Genomic DNA, 24,333 nt, shown 5'->3' with positions numbered 1-24,333 from the left:
TAAGTAAGAGGAGCTTTTTGTTCGCACCGAGTATGAAGACCAGAAATGATCTGCGGTAAACTTACTGGATAATTCTATAAACTGTGGTTCTGAGTCAGTTTTCAAATGATCTCATGGTTGTGTTCTTTACTGAATGCGTTTTTTGGAGCATGTTTGTTTCCCTGCCCAACACAGTTTCAAATGCCTGGATCTGTGTTCATACCATGTTGGTAAGAGCTGGATTTTGGGAAAAGGACACTGAGGTCTGAGCATTTGCAGAAAGTAATTATCTTTTAGTTGTTTTGATGTGCATTCTGCAGCTCCAATGTTTTTCTTGGATGGTTGGTAAGTGTTAAGCTAACAAGCGACTATCGTAAACTGGATTCCTTGCTTGTATTCTGCCATGAAATACTTTCTTGGAAACTTTTGTAAACAGGAAACTGGGCCCAGACACAGGAATCGGAGGCAAACATGTTGGTCCTGAAAACTCACCGCTACTGGAAGAGGTCTATTCTTGTGAGCAACTTCATAGAAAAAAAAATACCCAAATTTGGGATACTTCATCTGTCCAACAGACCCAAAAGTTGCAACAAACATGAGACTGTCGCATCCGCCAGACCCTCTTTTAATTCTTAACTTGCCCACAGTACTTCTTACCACATGAAGTGCTACAAAAAGTTCATGGCGTCAAAACCTAAGGATGAATTTGGAGATTATGATCCTCTTAAACTTGTATACGATCAGTTTTTGCAATATGTTGGATCTAGAATGCAAGAGGGCAGAGTGTATTGCATTTCTGAGCTTAAAGTTAAACTAAAGGAGGTCCTAGAAAGCAGTGGCTTTGCTTTGGTCAGATCTAGCATGAAGAGAAATCTTGGGTATCGCTTTGGTAAGACACTTGGAAAGTACGTATCTAGTGGCAAATCCTTTTAATTATCTGAAGGGAGTTACTTCACCAGGTGCAGTTATTGCCCAAGTGAGAGAACTGATAACGTCGTTGGAAGAGACAATTGTAGTAGTGCAGTCGTATGAAGAAGATAGTGACGGAAGTGAAAGTTCCAAAACCAGTTCGGACATTGCCTCACAGAGCTATCTGAAAAATTGTGAGACCAATACTGAGGCATCTGTGGACGAGCAATCAGTGCCAGTTGAATCTGGCCCTAGCTTGACTGGAGCAAGTGGCAAATCTGATACGGTTGAGGTGGAAGATAGGAGACATGTTCACTACTTGATGTTGAAACTCAAGTCTCAAATGGTAGAGAGTGTCGAAACGTATCAGTCTTCAGGAAGTATGGTTAATCTTTCGTACGATGCAGCAAATGATCTTGTTCCTCCACTGCTGTTCAATATCTTGGCATACTTGGTAACAGACATCTCAAGTCCACCTGAAGATACTAACACTAAATACGAACTTGACCGTAAAACCAAAGAAATTGTGCTCAATCTTGGTAAGGACATTATTCACCAAGCTTTTCCAATAACTACTCCTAAGCAAATCGCTCTCCCTGTCCATTTGTTTCATAAAAGTCGAAGTAAGTCAAACATTCAGTTGGTGAACCGCCTGGTATACGGGGTGAGCCATCAGACGTTTCAACGGCTACTGACGTCAGCTGCTTTGGCTGTGGAGGAGAGGATTCGGCAAGTCGGGGTCTACATTCCTGATGGTTTTTGCAATGCCCTCTTCAGCCATTTTGTCTGCGACAACCTTGATTGGTCTGTAAGTATTGTCTGTGCTTGCAAAATTAGTTTTTAAGGGTAATTAATTGTCCCTGAGTTTTATACTAGATGATGTTTTTGGGAAGGCTTGAGGAGCTTAGGATCCTTTGTAGGTGGAGGAAACTTTTGACTGGCCTTTCCTTCATCAAAGTGGAGTCCTTCAATACGCCCAGCTCACTTAATTATATTATTCATGTACCTTCCCAAACACTGAGAAGATTGCACAGTCTTAATATCGTCGAGACACCCAAACCCTCACGAACACGCTGAAAACATTGATATTTGCCTCGTTTTGGGCCTCGGGAGCTGGCCGCAGTAATTGCAGGGGTCGTACAGTCAGCAACGTCCAAAATTAGGGACTTTGGGACCTTCCTAACACCGAAATAGGGACCAGATTGGGACGGCATTTCAGTACCCAGGTTAGCAAACCAAAGAACAGTACCCGTCGTCAGTAGCGTATATTCCATTTCGTTTCGGGAGGGGCGATATCGACTTGACTCTAGAAACCTAAGTATGATAAGCAGTGACGTAACTACCCAATTTCCAGGGACGGGTAAAGGTCTATAATGTGCCGATAAAACGTACCTGCCTTTCTCATTCAGTACTGATCTTCAGGCAGACATAGCATTTTCTGCCGGGAAGCCCCGAAAATTTTAGAAATTTATCACTAAAAAGTTTATTATTCCTTACATTTGCCTCTTAATACCGTTTCTTGAGAAGCAAACACCCTTAAAAATTTATATTGTATTGCAAAGGGTCTAAGTTATTACAAAAACGAGAGTTAGGAAATGTCATTTTGTTTTTGTTTATTTGCAGACACAAGAACTAAGTGAATGTCTGAGACAGCATTTTCCGGCGCGAAGCGCCGGAAAATTACGGGATCTGCCACTGGACTCTACTAACACTATCGTTTTAATGCTTTCTTTAAAATAAATATATATATATATGTATATCTATATATATGTTATAAAATAAAGTTAACCACTGAAACATCCTTGCAAAGAAGGAAATAATCTTATAATCTTAGGATTTAGAATTTAGAATTTTCTTTATCTCTTGCATTTTTTTTTCTTTCTTCCTCTCTTATATACGGTACCTCTTTTAGGGGTTGAAAAATGTCACTTTGCTTTGTCTATTTGCAGACACAAGGACTGAGTGAATGTCTGAGACAGCTTTTTCTGGCGCGAAGCGCTGAAAATTTTGGACTTTACCACTGGAACATGCGAAGCGGCAAACATTTTTGAGTTTAGAACTAAGAAGTTTCTTTTTCCTATGCCTATTTTTTTCTTTCTTATCTTCGTTTCGGTGATTAAGACGAATTCGGTGCCAAAAAAATTTTTTTTTTTTTGGCTCTTCATTGTTTTAATCCACATTCTTTTATCCAGGAGGAAAAAAAGGTCTGTGGATCTCGTCAAGCAAGGTGTGACACTGTATCTCTCAGGATGCTTTTCAGATCGGATGAAGGTTGCGAAATTGCCAGCAAATGTGAGTGCAGAAGATTATGAAGAGCGTCTCATCTCAAACCATGAAGAAGCGGACACAAGGATAATTTTACATGTCCTTGATGCTCTAGGGAGAAACTTCAAGGAGATTGCTGTGCTAGCAAATGACACTGACATAGTTGTTGGACTTCTGTATCACTGCTGTCAGCTATTTGAAAAGAAGGAGCTGGTTGGTCGTGCCATATATGTGAATTTTCAGAAGTATTCTGTACCAATTCACCAGCTTTGTGAAGTCCTGCCGAACAGTTTGCTCAGTTGTCTGCCAGTGGTTCACTGTGTGACTGGGTGTGATACCGTTAGCTATTTTTATGGCAAGGGCAAAAAGTTAGCTATGAAAGCAGTTGAAAGATGGAACCTCTATGAGGATATCCGGAACGTGATTGTGAGGCTAAGGAGCGACGATGGCCAAGCTGTCTTGGAAGAATTTACATCTGCCTGCCGAAAGGTAGTCGTAGCAATGTACTGCAAAGACCCTGGTGACTTCCGGTCTTTGTACGATTTGCGCATTCACCTGTACCCGAGAAAACGGGAACTGAAATACTTGCCTCCGACGGATGACGCTTTTTCTTTTCACGCTATGCGTTCTTTGCTACAGGTCAAATTCCTGTTGGAAGCGAACTTGCCAAGGCTTTCGCCAGTTGACCCTACTCGATTCGGCTGGACTTTTTCGAAAGGCAGAATCTGTTCAGTTCCAATGGGGGGAGATCCTTTCCCACAAGGTACCAGTCCCGAATACTGCCTTTGCCGAACTTGCTCTAGAGCCGACAAGAACAGAGGCTGTGATTTGTTGTGTCAGTGTGCAGGAATATGTAACGAATCGGCAGATGAGTCCTCGGAAGACAAGTTTTGAAATTTGGACGATTCGTTCTTATATGTAATAGCCATTTGTTCTTTTAGTTGTTTCATTTTGAGTTAAAAGTTTCTTAGCTGTTCAGTTTCTCCTCTTCTCTGCTGCGAGTTGAATTTGCAACGTTTCCTGTATTAGGTTTCTAGAATCGATGCATTTCTGGCTTTACTTTGACACTTACACATTTTATTCGTAGCTAAAAGCTGAAGAAACCTATAACTTTGGTCTTACAACGACACGCTAACATTTCTCAACAATATAGCGGTCGTTTCCGGAATCAGCATGGTCAGTTACGTTGGGTCCAACCTCCGTTTCGCTGTCATCTCGCTGACTACACTTGTGTCAGTTTTCAGAGGCTGGGTCCTAGATAAAAATCACCAACGCCATCTAATGTTTATTGTTGTTTTTTTTTCGTTTTTTACTGTAATAGAAATACAAAATTAGCATAATTGGGTAAATTGTTGCGGCAGAAAGTGTCTGATTTCAGGTCTGGAAAAAAAATAATTGTGTAGTTAAAAAAAAAACAAGAAACGCCAAACACAAGATGGGGATGGTGATTTTTTTCGCCACTAATGCCAGTTTCCGTTCTTATATTTACCCTTGCTCTCTGATCTTAACTTTGAAAAAAGAGAATATTGAAATGTTTGTCAGTTTTGTCATTGTGTTAGCTTTTAGTGACTCATCCATCTTTATTAGCTTTGTGAATCATCATTTTGTTTGTACAACTTTTTGTTTGAGGGCTATTTACTCAAGACAACAATGAAACTGCTATTTGCTACCGAAAACTGAAAAACTTGTAGCAAATCTAATTTTATTTTTAATCCGTTAATTATTTTGTCTCATTAAAAAGTTTGGTAGGTCGTTTTTGTAGTTTTTGATTTAGAACAGATCTTGCAAAGCTTCCGGTGTTTTGAATTGATAAGTATCCTAAAAATGAACCTAACAATATACATTTTTCCTAATTACTGACTCTTAGAGAACTATCTTAGTTTTTTTTTTCTTTCTTGTTCAAGTGGCCTTATCTCATTTTGCGTTATGCCAGAGATGTCAGTTGAACATTACTTAAATAAATTCTTCATTTTTTATAGCTTAGACGACAAAAGTAATTTGACTCGGCAGACTGGACGATCCAGAGGTCCTATCACTGATCTAGGTGTAGGATCCCTTGATGCAGAAGAAATTCCTCCTAGGCCTCCTCCTCCTCGTGGTGACGGTAAGTTTGATATTTACCACTTCTTTTTTCATTATTTGTGGCTAGATCCACATCTGTACCCCCCCCCCCCCCTCCTTGGCATTGGCTTAAATGATTGTCTAAGGTCAATGATTGCCCTCAATGTCAGTCTAAATTCTTCAACGCGGAAGTAATGAAAAATATACCGAAAAATGGTACCATCATGATCCATGGACTCCTTCTCCGCCCTACTGATCCAAAAAGCAAATTCTCAGGAAAATATTGAACCTGGTCGTGAGCATTTTAAGGAGTTTTTTTCTGCACCCAAAGGAAGTATGCATTTTTTATGTTGTAGTTTTTATAATTTTGAACAGTTTCTAAACGATATGTGCTCTTTCTATTCGGGATTAGGTCCATTTGCTGATCAATATATTAAGTAATGAAATATAGCAAGTATGAATATGTGTGTGTTGCAGACTAAATACAGGTATGTGTCTTCATAAGGAGTACGAGTAAAGACTATTGGCTGAAATTTATTTCTATGGAATTATTATCCTAATTTATATGTTTTTTATTCAAAATTAAGATTCTATGAAACGGAAAAGCTTTTAGTTTGTAATATTTCATGTGCACAAGCAGTGTTTGGATTTGCTTCCTTGATATTGATATTGGTATTGATATTGATATTTGATATTGGATTCGCTTACTGAAAAAATATAAATTTTTTTACTTTTATCACTTTGATAAATCAAATAATATTAATATATTGATTACTAAATATCAGTATATGTAAATTAAACTGACAGTACACATTCTTTTGTATTTTTTTCAGTGAAATGCAAATTATGTTCTGGCTTTGGGAAGGCATAGGGTTTTGAGCCCAACTTATGTTAATTTCTTCTGGTTTTGAGCTTGACTCGGTTATTTATTGTAATTTCTGTTCGTTTTCGGTTTCATTTATTTATCGATGCTGATTTGTGGTTGTTTCACGCTTGGTAGATTATTTTATTTTATTTTTGCTCATTTTTGGTTTAATGGAGTTCTTTAGGCTACTTTTCTTTGAAAAACTTATTTTGTGGAAAAGGTTTTTTTAGTTAATTTCTTTTCGTTTTATATTGACATAGTCTTTTCAGGGAAAAAGAAAATAATACTTTAAATCTTTTCGTTTTTTTGAGACTTTATAGTTTGGCCTGCTATTTGTACGCTGGAGAAAAATTTTCCGCAATTTTTAACAACATACACCCTTTTAAAAATCTGGACACAAATAGTAGTGTTTAATTTAGCTTCATCCCTCCTCTAGCTGACCTGAAATGGAAAACTTGATACCATTCGCAAAAAAAATCTGTTTACTTTCTTTGATAGCTTGGATACACTTACGCTATTTTGCTTTGGTTAAATTCTAAGAGCAAAAGTAGCCCTTAAAGTTTGAACATAATATCCTTAGTCGTTCTTGGGACACTGCTGAGATGCCTTATTGAGAATTAGCATTAACACAGTGCATTTTGATTTAATGTTAAAGCAACATTTAGTTTTTAAACATAATGGGCAAATGGGACGGTGGGTGTGGGAGGGGGATTAGTTGCCCTAAAATCACTTTCGACTATTAAAAAGGGCATCATCCCTTTCTATTTTCAATCAAATGAGCCCTTTTCGAAGTTCCTACGACAAATCGTTTGATACGAAGTGCCCTGGTCCTCAAAAAAAAAATAATAAAAAAAAAAAATAATAATAATAATAATAATACATTGTACCCACATCAGTCTTTACAATAAAAACGTCAAGCCTTCCAATAACTTTCGACTATTAAAAAGGGCACTAGCCCCTTCAATTTCCAATCGAATGGGCCATTTTTGAGTTTCTATGACACCGATTTCTATATAAAAAAAAAAACTTATATGCCCCCAGGGCATAAGTTACAACCCTTGTCCTTAGGGCTGTGGTGGAGTGTCCTCCTCAAAAACATAATTTCTATCTGGAAATCAACTACGCTGAATAAAATGGATATCTCAAAATTTTGATTGGATGTGTTTGGGGAAATGGTGGGCGGAAGGGGTGTTAGTTGCCTTCCGATGACTTTCGACTATTAAAAAGGGCACAAGCCAATCCAAGTTACAATTGAATGAGCCCTTTTCGACGTTTCTACGACTACTTCTTCGATACAAAGTACCCTGGTGTAAAGGAAAAAAATAATAAATAATACATTGTGCCAACATCCTTCTCATATGCCCCCAGGGAATAACTAAAACCCTTGCCGTGAGGGCTGTGTGGGAGTGTTCTCCTCAAAAACAAAATTTCTATCTGGAAATCAACTACACTGAACAAAATGGCTATCTCAAAATTTTGATTGGATTTGTTTGGGGAAATGGTGGGCGTGGAAGGGGTGTTAGTTGCCTTCCAATCGAATGAGCCCTTTTCCAAGTTTCTACGACAACTTCGATACTAAGTGCCCTGGTATGGAAAATAAATAATACATTGTGCTAACATCGTCCTTTACTTAGGCAGCGCTATTGCGCTGCCTATGATAGTTAGCTATACTTCAGCATTGTAGTAGATATGGTTTCCTGAGCTATCATTTGATTTTCGTTTAATGTACTTACTCTTTTTCTTATCTTATTTTAAGAGTACTACCCAAGCCGTACAAGTCGATCTTACGGTGACGACAACCATCGACCGACCGAAAACACAGTCATTAAGTTCAGAAAAGAAGGTGGATCGGTAGGGATCAGGCTGACGGGTGGAAACGAGACTGGTGTCTTCGTCTCTGCCGTTCAACCTGGTAGTGCTGCCTCGATCCAGGGTCTTCAGGCAGGAGATAAAATTTTAAAGGTAAGGCTCTCTAGGGTAATCTTAAGAATGAATCTTTAAATATTGTGCTTAAACATGGGTTCTTATAATGGGAGTGTGGGCGTGGGAGGGGGACTAGTTGCCCTCCAATCACTTTCGACTATTAAAAAGGGCATTAGCCCTCTATTTTCAATCGAATGAGCCTTTTCGCAGTTCCTAAGACACCTCCTTCGATACGAAGTGCCCTGGTCAAAACAAAAAAAAAAAGAACAAAAATAATAATACATTATAACCACATCGATCTTTACTATAAAGTTGTTAAGCCTTCCAATCACTTTCGACTATTAAAAAGGGCACTAGATCTTCCAATTTCCAATCGAATGACCCCTTTTTGAGTTTTTACGACAACGCTTTCTATAAACACCTTGTATACCCCCAGGGCATAAATAACAATCCTTGCCATGAGGGCTTGTGAGGGGGGGGTTGTCATCCTCAAAGACCTAATTTCTTGAATTTTCAACTACTTTAAACGAAATAGCTATCTCAAAAATTTGACTGGATGTGTTTGGGGAAATGGTGTGCGTGACAGGGGCGTTAGTTGCTCTCCAATCACTTTCAACTATTAAAAAAAAAAAAACACTAGCCCTTTCAGTTTCCAATCGAATGAGCCCCTTTGAAGTTTCTACGACAACGCTTTCAATAAAAACCTTATGTGTCCCCAGGGCATAACCTACAACCCTTGCCATGAGGGCTGGGGCGGGGGTGTCATCCTCAAAGACCTAATTTCCAGAACTTTCAACTACGTTGAGGAAAATCGCTATCAAAATTTCAATTGGATGTGTTTTGGGAAATTGTGGGCGTGAGAGGGCGGTTAGTTGTCCTCCAATCACTTCCAACTATTAAAATGGGCACTAGCCCTTTTTAAAGTTTCTACGACAGTGCTTTTTATAAAAATCTTATATGCCCCAGGGCTTAACTTACAACCCTTAACCTGAGGGCTGTGTGGGGGTTGTCATCCTCAAAAACATGATTTCCGGACCTTTCAACTGCATTGAACAAAATGGCTGTCTAAGAGTTTTGATTGGGTGTGTTCGGAGAAATGGTGGGTGTGAGAGGGGGGTTAGTTGTCCTCAAGTCACTTTCGACTATTAAAAAGGGCACTAGCCGTTTGAATTTTCAATCTAATTATTCCTTTTTGAAGTTTCTACGACAACGCTTTCTATATAAAAAAATCTTATATGCCCCCATGGCATAAATTACCACCCTTGCACTGAGGGATATGGGGAGGGGGGGGGATTTCATCCTCAGAAACATAATTTCCAGACTTTTTAACTACGTCGAACAAAATGGCTATGTCAAAATTTTGATTGGATGTGTTTGGAGAAATGGTGGGTGTGAGAGGAGTGTTAGTTATCCTCCAACCACTTTCGACTATTAAAAAGGGCACAAGCCTTTCTAATTTCCAATTGAATAAGCCCTTTTTGAACTTTCTATAACATCACTACCTATAAAAAACCTTATATGCCCCCAGGGCATAATTTACAACCCTTGCCTTGAGGGCTCTGAGGGGGTTTTCATCCTCAAATACCTGTTTTCTAAAACTTATAACTACTTTGAACAAAATGGATATCTAAAAATTTTGATTGGATGTGTTTGGGGAAATGATTTGCGGAAGAGGGGGGTTAGTAGTCTTCAACTTACTTTTGATAGTTAAAAAGGGCACAAGCTCTTTGTTCATCTCGTCAAGTGTGTGCTTTTTTGAGCTTAAGCGGCAAAAGCTTTCAAAAAGAACCTTATATGAACCCAGGGCATAACTTACAACCCTTACCCTGAGGGCTCTGGGGGGAGTGTCATCCTCAAATACCTAATTTCCAGAACTTTCAACTACATTGAACAAAATGGCTATCTCAAAATTTTGATTGGATGTGTTCGGATAAATGATGGGCGTGGAAAGGGTGTTAGTTGCCTTCCAATCACTTTCGACTATTAAAAAGGGCACTAGCCGTTTAAGTTTTCAATCGAATGAGCCTTTTTTGAAGTCTCTACGACAACACTTTCCATAACAAAAAACCTTAGATCCCCCCAGGACAAAACTTACAACCCTTCCCCTGGAGACATTAGGGGGGTTGTCATACTAAAAAACTTAATTCCCAGACTTTCCACTATGTTGAACAAAATGACTATCCAAAAATTTTGATTGGATGTGTTTGGGGAAAAGGTGGTGTGAGAGGGGGGTTAGTTGCCCTCCAAACACTTTCGACTAGTAAAGAGGGCAGTAGCCCTGTGAATTTCCAATCGAACGAGCCTTTTTTAAAGTTTCTAAGACAACGCTTTTTATAAAAAACCTTATATGTCCCTAGGGCATAATTTACAACTCTTGCCCTGAGGGTTGTGGGGGAGTGTCCTCCTCAAAACATAATTTCTATCTGGAAATCAACTACGGTAACCAAAATGGCTATCTCAAAATTTTGATTGAATGTGTTTGGGTAAATGGTGGGCTTGGAAGGGGTTTTAGTTGCCTTCCAATCACTTTCCACTATTAAAAAGGGCACTAGCCACTCCAATTTCTAATCGAATGAGCCCTTTTCGAAGTTTCTACGACAACTCCTTTGATACGAAGTGCCTTGGTCTAAGATCAAGAAAAAAAATAAAATAAATAATACATTGTGCCAACATCGTTCTTTATTTAGGCAGCGCAACCGAAGAACGGCCTAATTAAGTATTCAAATAAAAGGAAAAATGGGTTGTCATAAAATTTTCTTTTGGACGCACCTTCATGAGGAGAATTTCCCAAAGAATAGGTTTTGACTATTTGGATTATTTTCAAAGTATAAGAATATCAGATACATTGGCGTATAGAAGGGGGGGCAGAGGGGGCTGCTGCCCCCCTAGAACTTCGAATTTACGCTAGATATGGTTGTAAAAGCAGTTGAAAAAGGTAGATGGTTAAAAAAGCAGTTGATAAAAGGTAGATGGTTGAAAAAGCTGGAATGACAAATAAAAGTCAAACAAGATGAATGAGAATAAAAGTCAAACGAGAAGCAATTATCCATAATATCTTGGAAAGATTTAGCTCTAATCCAAGAAGATTGATTAATGCTGAAGCTTATTAATGATTTATGATTTTTGGTGATTACTTATTAATAAAGATTTCATAGGAACAACTTGCTGGCAATGTAAGGTTTTGTGAACTGCCAATATAACTTTAGTACCCCTCCCTTCATCACAGAATCAGCTGCCCCCCCCCCTAGAGAAGAAGCTATGTACGCCCATGATCAGATATCGGATAAATGATCTGTTTTTATGTTTTAGGTTAATGGGACAGATGTGAAGGGTGCTACACGAGAGGAGACTGTACTTATGCTAATGGGGCTCCAAGATCAAGTTGAGTTGCTCATCCAACATCGCAAGGAAGAGTATGATCAAGTGTTACAATCTGGAAAGGGTGATCTTTTTTTTGTTAAGTAAGTAAATGTTTGTTTATCCTCATTCATTCTGCTAGGATCTCAAATAAATTTTTTATAATGGAATGAAATGGGATTTCTTGTGTAAATATAACAGAGTTCTGAGTTTTTTTTAGACCAAGTGGTTAATTTCTATTTTTTTATTTTTGTCTTTTAATCGTAAATATTCAATGAGCTTGGGAATACAACCAAAACATGGTCTATGGCCCCTATGCTCGTTTAATGGAGATTCTGGTGGGCTTCTGTAAAATGTTTAGCCTGTCCAGTCATGAAATGGAGGGATTTTGATTCTGTGCGAAAAATGAAGTATATTTCGTCACAAAAGAACTCCCAAGAAAAAAGAAAAGTCTACAGCTCTTGTTCCAGAAAACACACAAGTTACAAGACTTACAAGTGATGAAGTCAGAGAAAATAAATCTAGCTTGCATACATGACTCTTGAAATGCTATTGAGTTTTAGTTGTTTTTCTATGGGGTTTGGGGGGGGGGGGCAATTGACGAAATATATTTAATTTTTGACCTCAGTCAAGGTATTCAAATTTTCATTGGGGTTTTCGTTTCCTTAAAGTTTCACTTTAATACCAAAACACTTTTATAATAATAATATATATTGAAAACCCGTCGTATACAATAAATGTACAATGACAAAGTATACGAAAATGCGAAAAGAGGAAACAAAACGATAATATACTAAAGAAAAAAAAATAATAACAACAAAAGCAACAACTTCTTAAATAGTATACAAAATAGTACGAAAAGTGGAAACAGAAAGATAACATACTCAAAGATTACAACAGAAACAACAACTTTTTCGAAAATAGCAACAAAGACAACAACTTTTGAAAAGAGAAAAAAAAGGGAAACAAGAGGGAAACTTAAACAAGCAATCTTGCCCACTCGTGCTATAGAATTGCTGGTTTTGTTTTTTGCCGGCTAATAAGTGTCTCAACAGCTAGATTTGGGTCCGCTAGGTTGAAGCGCCGAATCAGAAAACTATTTTTTGTCCAAGGTGGCAATTTTAGCAGGTACTTTGCAAAACGGAAAAATAAAGAGCGGATTTTAGACTTTTCACGGTTTGCCAATAAATTCCAGAAAGAGGTCACACATAATATATGTGGCAGTGCGTTAGCGTTGTAAATACTTGCCAGTAGTGGACGGTTAAATCTCAGAGTGGATTTAACGATCAAAGCATAGGAGCTGGAAATTCGCCGTTCAAGATGTGAGATCAGGAGGGAGCGGGTATGCTGTAATGAGGAACCTATTGGCAGCCCCAGATATACTTTTTTATCAACTTGTTTTACTGAGCAATGACCTAGTGTGATATTAGTAGGAGGGTCATTCTTCCAATTATAAAGCAAGACTTCAGACTTTTGGGAGTTAAATCACAGAACGACTTTCTCGTAGTTGGACTGCAGACATGAGAATATTTCTGAAAGGCGGTTAAGCGTCCGGCTGAGATTCAGCGTGTCATCAGCATAGCATACTAGGGAGATGTCAATGGAACTGAGAATGCATGATGAAGGACAGCTGTCTTGACGTTCAATAATGTAGCCTAGTTGTTGAAGAAATTGGGGGATAAAATTGCCCCCTGATGGTCACCTTTATGGACTGGTATCAAAGCTGACCGCGGGGCTGGCGGAAGGCCTTTATTGGGAGGAAGCTTGAGTCATACGTAAAGGTGAGAGTAAAGACCACAGAAAGCCTAGATGATATTTGAGTTCACTCCTCTTTTAGCTGAGTTAAGCAACATAAGCGCATGAATCAATGAATCAAACGCTCTCTCTAGGTCTAAGCCCCCGATTCTAGACTTTCTCCTGATTTGTGTGCATCCAGGAGTGCATATGCAACGACATAGAGCGCTTCCGCAAAACCAATGCCGAGTTGGAAACCAAATTGTCTTGGTGGACTGCAACAAAGTTTTTCAAACTCATCTACGAATAAAAGTTCAAATAACTTGCAGAGAGAGGTAGCAACCGTGATTGGACAGAAAGAGGAGCATTTTGGAGACGGGATCAAACATGCCCCCTTTTCCCAATAAAGAACCTTATGTAAACAACATTCAAGAGCATGGATACTGCCAGTGCTTGCATTGATATTCTAGGCAATTCTAAGTACACCTCTATGGCCACAAAATTGGCAGATATCGATTATGATCCCATTATTTAAGAAAGGAGAAAGAAACCTGCACAAGAACTATAGGGGGATAAGTTTAGGAAGTTCTATCAGTAAGCTATTTTGTAGAGTTCTGTCTAATAGGATGGATAAATGGTTGCATTATAAAGGTATATTAATTGAATGTCAGGCAGGGTTTAGGGAAAATTATAGTACAATTGATCAAGTATTTTGTTTACAGGCTTTAGCTAGTAAATATACGAGGCATAGGAAAAATAGGCTATGTACGGCGCTTTTAGACACTAGGGGTGCATTTGACGAAGTTTCAAGGAGTTTGTTGAAAGCGGTGTTGGTGAAATTAGGATTGCCAATTAGGTTAGTAGAAGTTATAATGAAAATGTATGAGATGGTTAAAGTAGTAGTGAAGGTAGGTATTTCTTATTCTAGGCCAGTTTTAAGTAATGTAGGCCTCAAACAGGGATGCACACTATCACCGCGTTTGTTTTCTCTTTTTATTAATGATATTGAGCAGTATTTTAGAAATAGAAATGTCCCTATGTTAAAATTAATGTCACTGGAGCTGTTTTGTTGATTATTTGCAGATGACATAGTATTGCTTGCGAATTCGGCTCCGGATTTGCAAAAGATGTTAGAGATTTTGGATAGTTATCTGGAGAGTAAAAAATTAGTTTTAAATATTGAAAAATCAGTTATATTAGTTTTTGGAAATGATGAAAGGGAAAAGAATAAGTTTTATTTTAAAGGGAAAGGGATGAAAGAGGTTACGGATTTTATTTATTTGGGATGTAAGTTCACAAGTTCAGGGAAATGGAGTGATCAGGTGCAAATAGCGAGTTGGAAGGGCCAAAAGGCTTCATCGGCGTTATTGAAGCGCCCCTCTAGGCACCTAGGACCAGTAGATCTTAAGCTACAGAGGAGAATTTTTGAGACGAAATTAGACCCAGTATTCAGTTACGGCGGGGATGTTTGGGGTTTTGAAAAAGGGGGAAAAATAGAGAGAATTTATTTAGGAGATTTCAGGAGACTTTTAGGGCTAAACGGGAAATTTAATAATCTGGTGTTAAAGGGTGATCTAGGATTGTTTTCATTGAGGGTAAAAATATTGGTTAGAATGATGGGATACTGGGAAAAGGTGATTGGTTTACAGAATAATAGGTTAGTAAATGCAGCTTATCTGGAGGTGTTGCAGGATAGAAGGAAAAGTTCATGGGCTTCCCAGGTGAAATCAATCTTAAATAGTTGTGGGTTATTAGGTGTTTGGAATGAAGGGAAGGAGATAGGGCTGGAAGTAGGAAATGTAGAAAAACTAGTAAAGGGAGTGCTTGAAGATCAGGAGATTCAGAAATGGCAGTGTGAAGTCGCGGCCTCGGTGTCCCTCGGCGTTTATCGGCAATGGAAGGAGGTCTGGGGTTATGATAATTATTTTAAAGCGGGTTTAAATAGTGAAAAAATTAAGTGGTATATATCAGGGAGGGGTAATTTTCTAGCACTTGGAGAAAAGAGGAAATATTTTCGGAGGGTAAGGGTAAAGGGTGGTCCTTACTCAGGCTCTATGTGCGGAGAAAATGCCGAGGATCAGCTTCACTTCATGGCCCTTTGTCCCGAATTACAGGATTTAAGGAAAGAATTATTTTTTGTTAATGTGGGGACAAGTGAGTGTTTGGTTTCAGTAATGGGATCAAAAAATTATGGGACAATAAGAATGATAGCAAGGTATATAAAATTGGGTATGTCACATAGAGATAGATTTTTGTAAAGGGGGTGGGGTGAGTATGGAAAGTATTGTTGTATGTGTGTAAGTTGTTTTCTTGTTTGTTATTTTTGTAGTCATGGCCCTTGATAGATGTAACATACATCTATCTATTTATGTTAGTTTAATGGTATTGTGTGCTTTATTATGTTTTTGTAATGTTTTGTAATTTTGCGTTGTTATTGTTATGCAGGCTACCATACTTTGCTATGAGTGTTATAATCATGTGCTATTATTTTTTGTGATTTTCCTTTTTTTTTGCCATGGCCCAAAGTGGCTTTTATAGCAATAAATATCTGTCTATATCTATCTATATCATAAACAATGGGCAACTTGTATAACTTTGAGCAAATTTACAACGAGGGAAAATTTAAGGAAAAAACTCTAAAATTAAAATGGCGGGCTAAACCACAATTATTTTTTGTTTGTCTATATTTAGCAAGGATCCTTTTAAACAAAGGGCAAAATATGACTTTTTGAGATATTCATAGTAATGATATAAGATATTTGAAATTGAAAAAAAAATATTAGCATATTTTATAACCTCAACTTCCCGGGCACTGTGCAGGATCGAATCTCTAACTACGATCGACAGAAGCAAGCGGTTCCACAACACCACACCTGGGTATATGATTTAGTTATTTTAAACCATTGTGTTGATTCAAAAAATCTTAATTTGCTCATTAATTACTTTATGTTGTCTTTTTGGGTTCAAAGCTTCCTTTGGTAAATTTGTAGAAGTTTAGCTACATGTGTCTAATAGCCAACCCACTCAAGATGTGAAGTTAGGTAAATCCTAATAAAATATACCAAAATATGACGAAAACATAAGACTTAAGTAACAAAATTATGGAAACTACAACAGAGCATTATGGAAGTCAGGCTCTCCAGAACGCATTATATTATATGGTTTCTAACCTAACCAATATACCAACTAAAATACTTGGTACTTATCGGTTAGCTGGAACACACGCGAGAAGTGAAGTTTGGATAATACTAATGAAATGAAACAAATACGATGACAATATAATTGTTTAGAAACAAATTTGGGCTATATATTTGCACATTAGGGGGTGGGGGGTAAACATAGCACATTCAGATTCAGATTTAGCGTACCAGAGAAACCCTATTGAAGAAGTCATCAAGCAACAGTCAACATCAAGAAGAACTATCACCATTTATATCACAGCCGGGTTGGTCGGAAAATCTTTCCCCTTAGCTCTCATACTAACAAACATCCAGAAGGGATTTGGAAGGTATATCCCCTTTCAATCCAGATTGTTTTGATAATGAACATCTGTGGTCTCAAATACAGACCAACCAAATGTTTTTTAGGCCATGAAGCTGGTGGCAAATAGCCAAGCTCGTCAGAGGCTCTAACTCCAGCCCTATCCCTACCTGCACTGCCATCTTATCATCCAATGCTTTCAGTAAGCTCTGTGATTTTGCAGCCATTGTGAAATAGGGTAGTCACACCTGAACAAGTACAACCATATCCCATCACCACCAAGAAAACAAAATGCTTCAAGGAAGAAAGAAGGGAAGAACAAAAGTGCTCACTGATACATCAGTAAAAGCAAAGATAAAGCTGCCTTTGCTACAAGGAAGGCAAAGAAGAGGTGGAAAAGAAAAACTTGAAGCAACAAAAGCATTGAAACAAAGTAGCAGGCTGTGAAGAGATTTGGTGAGAAGGCAGTACTGAGGGAGAAAATTAAACTGAAATGGTTCAGACAGTGACTGTTGATGGCAACCCAGACAGTTGTCTTGGGTAAGATAGTGAAAAGGAATGTGAACTTAGTTTTGATTTGGGTTGCAGTCGGCAACTTTGTAAAAGTCATCTATGAGTGCCATTAGAGAGAGGGTGGAACCTATTGCAGAGGTTAGTGTGACGACTATGAGTGGTGGGAGAGGTAATGTGTGAAAGTAGCTAGAACAGCCAGATCATATCTACTTCATGAAAGAGGATTTGGGGTAAAAAAACAAAGAAAAACAGTACTTGGACAGTGTGTGATCTTGGACAAATATTTTGACTAAAATGCATCTTCCCTAAACAACGATAGCAGGTTCTTAATCTTGGACCTGATGCAGAAAGTTGGGGTTGGCCGACTACACTCTTATAGCCCAGCTTATTTAAATATGATTACTCTTTTCATGGGCACCCATAAAGGGGGAGGGGGGGGGGGAAGGCAGGGTGTGGCGCCAGCCCCCCCCCTGGCTGAATGACGCTGCCTTATATTTGTACTAATTTAAAGCTTTTTCCACAAAATAAGTTTTACATAGAAAAGTAAAGAGCTCCATTAAGCCAAAAACTGGTAGAAATAAAGTCAAATAATCTTCCAAGCGTAAAACTACCACAAATCACTATCAACAAATAAAGGAAACTCAAAACGAACAGAGATTATAATAAATAGGCGAGTCAAACTCAAAACGTGCAAAAATTAACATTAATAGGGCTGACTACCCCCCATGCCTTCTCAAGACCAGAATATAATTTTGGCTTTACTGAAAAAAAAAAATGACCGTGGATTGTCAGTTTAATATACCCCTAAAATATCCCTTAAAGTCAATATCCCTCTCAGCATCTCCTTAAAGTTTCACGTTAATACCAAAATACTTTTTGGAGACGGGATCAAACATGCCTCCTTTTCCCAATAAAGAACCTTCATATGTAAACAACATAAACAATGGGCAACTTGTTCTATGACTGTTTGAGATATTACTTATATTGATATAAGATTGAAATTTATAAAAAAAAAAATTAAGATACAATATGTTTCAAAGGAATTCCCAGGTACTATGCGAGATCGATCCTCTCACCCTGCGATTGGCTGAGGCAACCGGTTCCAATACACCACACCTGGGTATCTTGTCATGTTACTTAAAAACGTTGTGTTGATTCAAAAAATCTTAATTTGCTCATTTATTACTTTATGTTGTCTTTTTTTGTTCAAACTTCAAAGCGTCCTTTGGTAAATTTCAAGGAGTTTAGGCACTTGTGTTTAATAGCCAACCCACTCAAGAAGTGAAGTTAGGCTAATCGTAATGAAATATACCAAAATATGACGAAAAAATAAGACAAGTAATAAAATTATGGAAACTACAATAAAGAATTATGGAAATCAGCCCCCCCCCCCCAGAATTTATTATATTATATGATTTCTAACCTAACCAATATACCAACTAAAATATTTAATTAAACATACCTAAATTGTAACTCATCTCTCTCAGGCTAAGCTGTTTATCACCAAGCACGTAGTGAAATCAAGCAGTTCGTAGTAACGAACTTTAAGTAAGGAGCGACACAGCTCAATAGTAACCCAAACTAAAAAAAAACCGGAATGGAGATCACACATTAAGATTCAGCGTACCAGAGAAACTCTATTGAAGAGGTTTCATGCTCCTACCTGCAAAAATTTGGAATTTTGTATTTTTTGCCAGGAGAAAGATCACGGATGCGTGTTTATTTGTTTTTGCTTTTCTCCAGAGGTGATCGTATTGACCAAGTGGTCAAAGAATATCGAGAGAGGGATCATTCGAACGGAAATAAAAGTTCTAGTGCCCTTTTTAAGACACCAAAAATATCGAAGGGCAACTAGGCCCCCTCCCACACCCTTTTTTCTCAAAATTGTCGGATCAAAGTTTTGAGATAGTCATTTTGTTCAGCAGGGTTGAAAGGCTAAATGACTTTACCTTTGGAGATATCATGACCCTCCCATAACCCCTGGGGAAAGGGCCTTAAGTTATAGAATTTGCCCATTGTTTGCCTATAACATTTGTTATAGGGGGTGAACCGTTATAGGGAAGTATGCATACATTTTTAGGGTGTGGGGGGGGTGAATTTGCTGGTGAGGTGATTTTCCATGGGGGGAATTATTCATGGGAAGGGAGCCAGGGGGTGCATATTTCAGGGAATATTTTAAACTGGGGAAATTTGCCAGAATTCTTATACGAAATTCTTCTCATGGCTTGTTTTCTCTTTGTCGGCTCAATTTTACGCCTGGAGATGTTAAGGCTAATTGCCTGGGATAAATTTTTACCAGGATTGAATTGTCTAGAGAATATATCCAGGGGTAGGAGGGATTTTTTCGTGAAGTTGGAGCCATATTTCCTGGTATCATTTAAAAAACGATCAGCAATTAAATAAAAAAACAAGTTTTTTCAACTGAAAGTAAGGAGCAACATTAAAACTTAAGACGAACAGTAATTATTACATATATGAGGGGGGTTGCTGCTCCTCAACACCTCGTGAAACACAAGATTCGTTTAATTAGAACAATAAGAAACTTTTTTAAGAGTACTAAAATACTTTAACGGAAAGAGCGAGATGTTGAGGAGGAGCAATCCCCCTCATATACGTAATAATTTCTGTTCGTTTTAAGTTTTAATGCTGCTCCTTACTTTCAGTTGAAAACACTTGTTTTTACTTAACACAGAAAGAAAACGGTTATTCTTAGATGAAGAACTTGAGTGGGGTGGCTTTAAGACATAAGTAGCCTACCGGAGTTTCAATTACTGACCTAGATAAGAAATAGACATACCTTTAGAGTGATTCCATTGCAACTAAACCACTATGTAACTGAATCCCTGGGTACTTGTCAATTAGCTGGAACCCACGCGATATATTGTATACGGAAGATGCTTAAGAAACTAGTCAAACGGGAATCTTTCAATAGAGAATTGGACTGCAAACCGTGGTTTATCATTGCGTTTACAATATTTAAACATTTTTTTTGGGGGGGGGGGGGGTTAAGGGGGAAAAGGTACCTAGGTTAGGTTACGTATTTAACATATGATATACTCGTACTTTACCCCCCCCCCCACCCCACCCCCCTAATGTGTAAATATATAGCCCAAATTTGTTTCTAAGCTATTATATTTTCCTCATGTTTTGTTTTATTTCATTAGCATTAACCAAACTTGACTTCTTGCGTGGGTTCCAGCTAATTGACAATTACCAACCCATGTAACTGAACCCCCGTGTAACTGAGCCTCATTTAACTGAACCCTCGTACAACTCAACCCCTGTGTAACTCAGTCTCATTTAATTGAACCCCATGCAACTGAACCCCCTTGCAAATGAATCACCGGGCAACTGAACCCTCGTGTAATTGAACCCTTGTGCAATTGAACAACCGTACTCAGTTTTTTTAGTATTCTACAAATATCAGGCAATATCATTGGGTAGAACAAAAAATCTGCTAATTTTTGGGTTTTTATTTTATTCTTTACTTTAACAATAACAGTGTAGACCAGAAATATTTCCAGAAATCAAGAGGGATTAAATATCAATTTTACATTTTTGATAAGTTTTTTGTCTCCTCCCCTTAAGAAAAATAACCCCCAAATCAAAGTCCTGAATTTGGCCCTGTGGATTATACATCAATCTCTACCTCCACCCTCACCTTGTCTTCTTCTTAGAACTAATTCTGTATTTATCTAAAGGCTCAACGAAAGTTAGGATCCTTTGGTATTAAAATGCACCTTTTGGTGCATATCCCTCCCTCCCTCCCTAACTAGCCGAAATATTTCTAATGTCTATACAAATTTCACTGTCTTGAGTAAATTCCCTGTTTTACAATTCCAAAATTTCAATATAAGGGCTTTAAACCTCTACAATAGGGTTCTATGATTGTTTTGGCCCTGAGAGCTGTGGGGGGGGGGAGTGTAATCTTAACAAAAACAAATACTGGACCTTTCAACTACGTTGTACAAAATCACTACATCAAAATTCTGATTGGATATATTTGGGAAAATTATCGGCGCAAAATAGGTCGTCCTGAACAAATGCTATTAAAAGTCAGCCTAATAAGGCTTTATTTGTGACTTGGGAAGCAGTCAGAAAATACAGAAACTTATAGAAATTTTGGCATTGAAAATAGGGATTTCTAGGGATTTTCCACCAGCCCTTTGGGGATTGAAAAAAATTGAAGTGGAAACACTGGTAATATAGCCTAAGAATCAATTTTGTTAACATTCCTGTTCAAATAGTAAGCACGATAACATACTTACTTCCGGATTGTGTCCTACTATAATTCTACTCATATATATATATATATATATATATATATATATATATATATATATATATATATATATATATATATATTATTATTTATATATTATATATATATATATATATATATATATATATATATATATATATATATATATATATATATATATATATATATATATATCAAGGAGGCACACTTGTGCCTCTATAAAGAGGCGACCCACCACAGTGTTAAGTGATTTCAGGTCCTAGAGGTCGCAGAGAGACGGCGGTAATCGCATTTTGTAGCCCAAGCTCAAACTAAGAAACTTGCAAAATTTCATCCTCCTCCGACTTTATCTTCATGGGGTAAACTGGGCCTGAAGTTCGGACCCTCCCACCACAGCCCCCCGTTAACGTTGTCCGATTGGGCTGAAAATTAGAGGTTAAGCTTGCCTAAGGCCCGGGAGCTCATCCTCGAAACTTCAGCTCAATACGATCACTCCTTCCCTGTTTTAAAAAAACCAAATATAGTCACTTAAAATTCATGATCATTTCTTCTTTTTTTTCTTAGCCACGCCTACAGGCCACAGTTGGCAACGGATCCGGTTGAATGAGGACTCATTCGAATCAGAATTCGACCTGTTAGGGCCTTTTGATATTTTCAGACCGAAAAAATTATCCCCCGAATTTACATTTACGAAAAACCTCGTTTTCCTATATTAGCCCATGTTATTTTTTCCCACCACAACCCCCCTTTAACGTTGTCTGATCGGGCTGAAATTTATAGGATAAGCTTTCCTGGGGCCTTGGAGCTTATCCTTGGAATTTCAGCTCAATCTGATCTCTCCTGTTTTCCATAAACCAAATATCAAGTTTTTTCGGAATTTGCTTGCGTCGAAAATAGATTTCATTTACTAAAAGACATCTATTGTTGTGTCTGTACAGTCCTTCGATTGATACTCCAGACTGTAAGGTGGATAACTCGGGTTTGATTCACCTTCTGACAAACTTTTTTACATATTGAATTTTAACTTTAAAAAGAAATTCAGTTTCTTGTTTAAATTATTTGAAAAAAATTACGTTTTCTAAAGAGTTAAAGAGGCTGAGTTACAAGGTCGACCCTTAAAACGTACAGGGATTAGGAGGCACAGTTGGGGGGCTGTTAAAGAGGCTGATTCACAAGTTCGAACCTTAAAACGTACAGGGATTAGGAGGCACCCTGTACGACGTGATTTGAGTATTCAGGAATTAAAAGCCTTAACACAAGAATATTCAAGAGCGGGGGTTTGGGGGCGGCAGCCCCCCAACTTTAACTCCTGACACGATCAGCTAACAGTTAGTCAAGCAATAATAAGTAATAAACTGTACAAAAACGTGCAGAAATTATTTGAAAAAAACTACGTTTTCTAAAGAGTTAAAGAGGCTGAGTTAAAAGGTCGAACCTTAAAACGTACAGGGATTAGGAGGCACAGTTGGGGGGCTACCGCCCCCAAACCCCCACTTTCGCAGCCTATAAATATAAAAAAATTTCTTTAAACTGAAAGTAAGGAGCGACATTAAAACTTAAAAGAACAGAAATTATTCCGTATATGAAAGAGGCTGTGCCCTCCTCAACGCCTCGCTCTTTAGGCTAAAGTTTTTATTGTTTAAAAAAAGAGTTGTGAGAAAGTCAAACTTTAGCGTAAAGAGCGAGGCGTTGAGGAGGGCACAGCTTCTTTCATATACGGAATAATTTCTGTTCTTTTAAGTTTTAATGTCGCTCCTTACTTTCAGTTTAAAGAAATTTATTTTTATATTTAAAGGCTGCGAAAGTGGGGGGTTTGGGGGCGGTAGCCCCCCAACTGTGCCTCCTAATCCCTGTACGTTTTAAGGTTCGACCTTTTAACTCAGCCTCTTTAACTCTTTAGAAAACGTAGTTTTTTTCAAATAAATATATATATATATATATATATATATATATATATATATATATATATATATATATATATATATATATATATGTAAATATCCTTTGTATTTTCAATGATGTATGTCATAAAACCCTTGCTGAAAATTTCTACGTCAGTTTTTCAGAGGAAAGACCCCTTTCCTCTGATCTTTAATGCAGGTCTCATAACTAGATTGCAATTTTCTTTTATAGGACCCACTTTAGTTATGATGGAGGACTCAAAGGAGATATGAGTTTTAAGAAAGGAGAAATATTCAAGATCATTGACACCCTATATAATGGGGTAGTCGGGCAATGGCAAGTCGCTAGGATCGGTAAGTACTGCAAACCATAGATTTCAGTAAACTAAATGCTGTATTTATTTCTTATCAGTAATAAACGCAGTGGTGGATCCAGGGGAGGGGAGCGCGCGCCCCCCTAACATTGTCTAAAGTAGTGTAATTTACCTCATTAACGCAAGTTTGCGTTAATTAAACTTGCTCCTAATGCAAGTTTATCGATCAATCTATTCCCCCTCCCCCTAAAACAATCCTGGATCCGCCACTGAATAAACGATAGATAGATAGTGCAGTTAACGAGTTAGAAAGGGTAGTGTTTTATCATTCTCTTCAGTGCCTTAAAATTAGTGTTTTATTCATTTCATTCATTTATTTATTTTATTCATTTATTCATTTTATTCATTTCATAAAATAAATTTTTTATTCAGTGCCTTAAAATTTGTGTTTTATTTATTTCATTCATTTGTTTATTTTATTCATTTTATTCATTTCTCTTCAGTGCCTTAAAAATTTGGTATGTTAACAATTATTTTCGGAGCTTCTTCCTCTGACTTATTCTCAATTTATTCTCAATAATATTGAATATTTTAAAGCCTAAATGGGTTTCAGTGGTTTAAAAATTCGTTTATTGTCATGTTAACACTGAAAAGAGTAACAATATAATAACAGTATCACGTGAAACTATCTTCTAAGTCATCCCAGCCGGTGTGTCGCGACTTCCTATGGAGTCGCCAGTGAAATAGGCATAACTGAGAAGGGCTCGTCTG

The 24,333-nt window shown here is 37.7% G+C and overlaps 1 protein-coding gene across 4 annotated transcripts in view; it reads left to right on the top strand.

Annotated features, from left to right (window-relative positions):
• Nucleotides 1–24,333, top strand: part of pyd (zonula occludens-like protein polychaetoid) — a 253,318-nt gene that overhangs the window by 184,977 nt on the left and 44,008 nt on the right. For all 4 annotated transcript variants that reach the window (XM_089101630.1, XM_089101631.1, XM_089101633.1 and 1 more), the window contains 4 exons: nt 5,133–5,257; nt 7,836–8,041; nt 11,312–11,463; nt 23,481–23,602. In XM_089101630.1, the coding sequence (XP_088957756.1) occupies nt 5,133–5,257; nt 7,836–8,041; nt 11,312–11,463; nt 23,481–23,602 (605 nt within the window). The remainder of the gene's footprint in view (nt 1–5,132; nt 5,258–7,835; nt 8,042–11,311; nt 11,464–23,480; nt 23,603–24,333) is intronic.

The sequence above is a fragment of the Artemia sp. Qi Xiang Cuo genome, chromosome 15 (assembly GCF_049724085.1).
Source record: "Artemia sp. Qi Xiang Cuo chromosome 15, ASM4972408v1, whole genome shotgun sequence".
Lineage (NCBI taxonomy): Eukaryota > Metazoa > Arthropoda > Branchiopoda > Anostraca > Artemiidae > Artemia > Artemia sp. Qi Xiang Cuo.
This window is presented reverse-complemented; position numbering and strand designations above follow the sequence as displayed.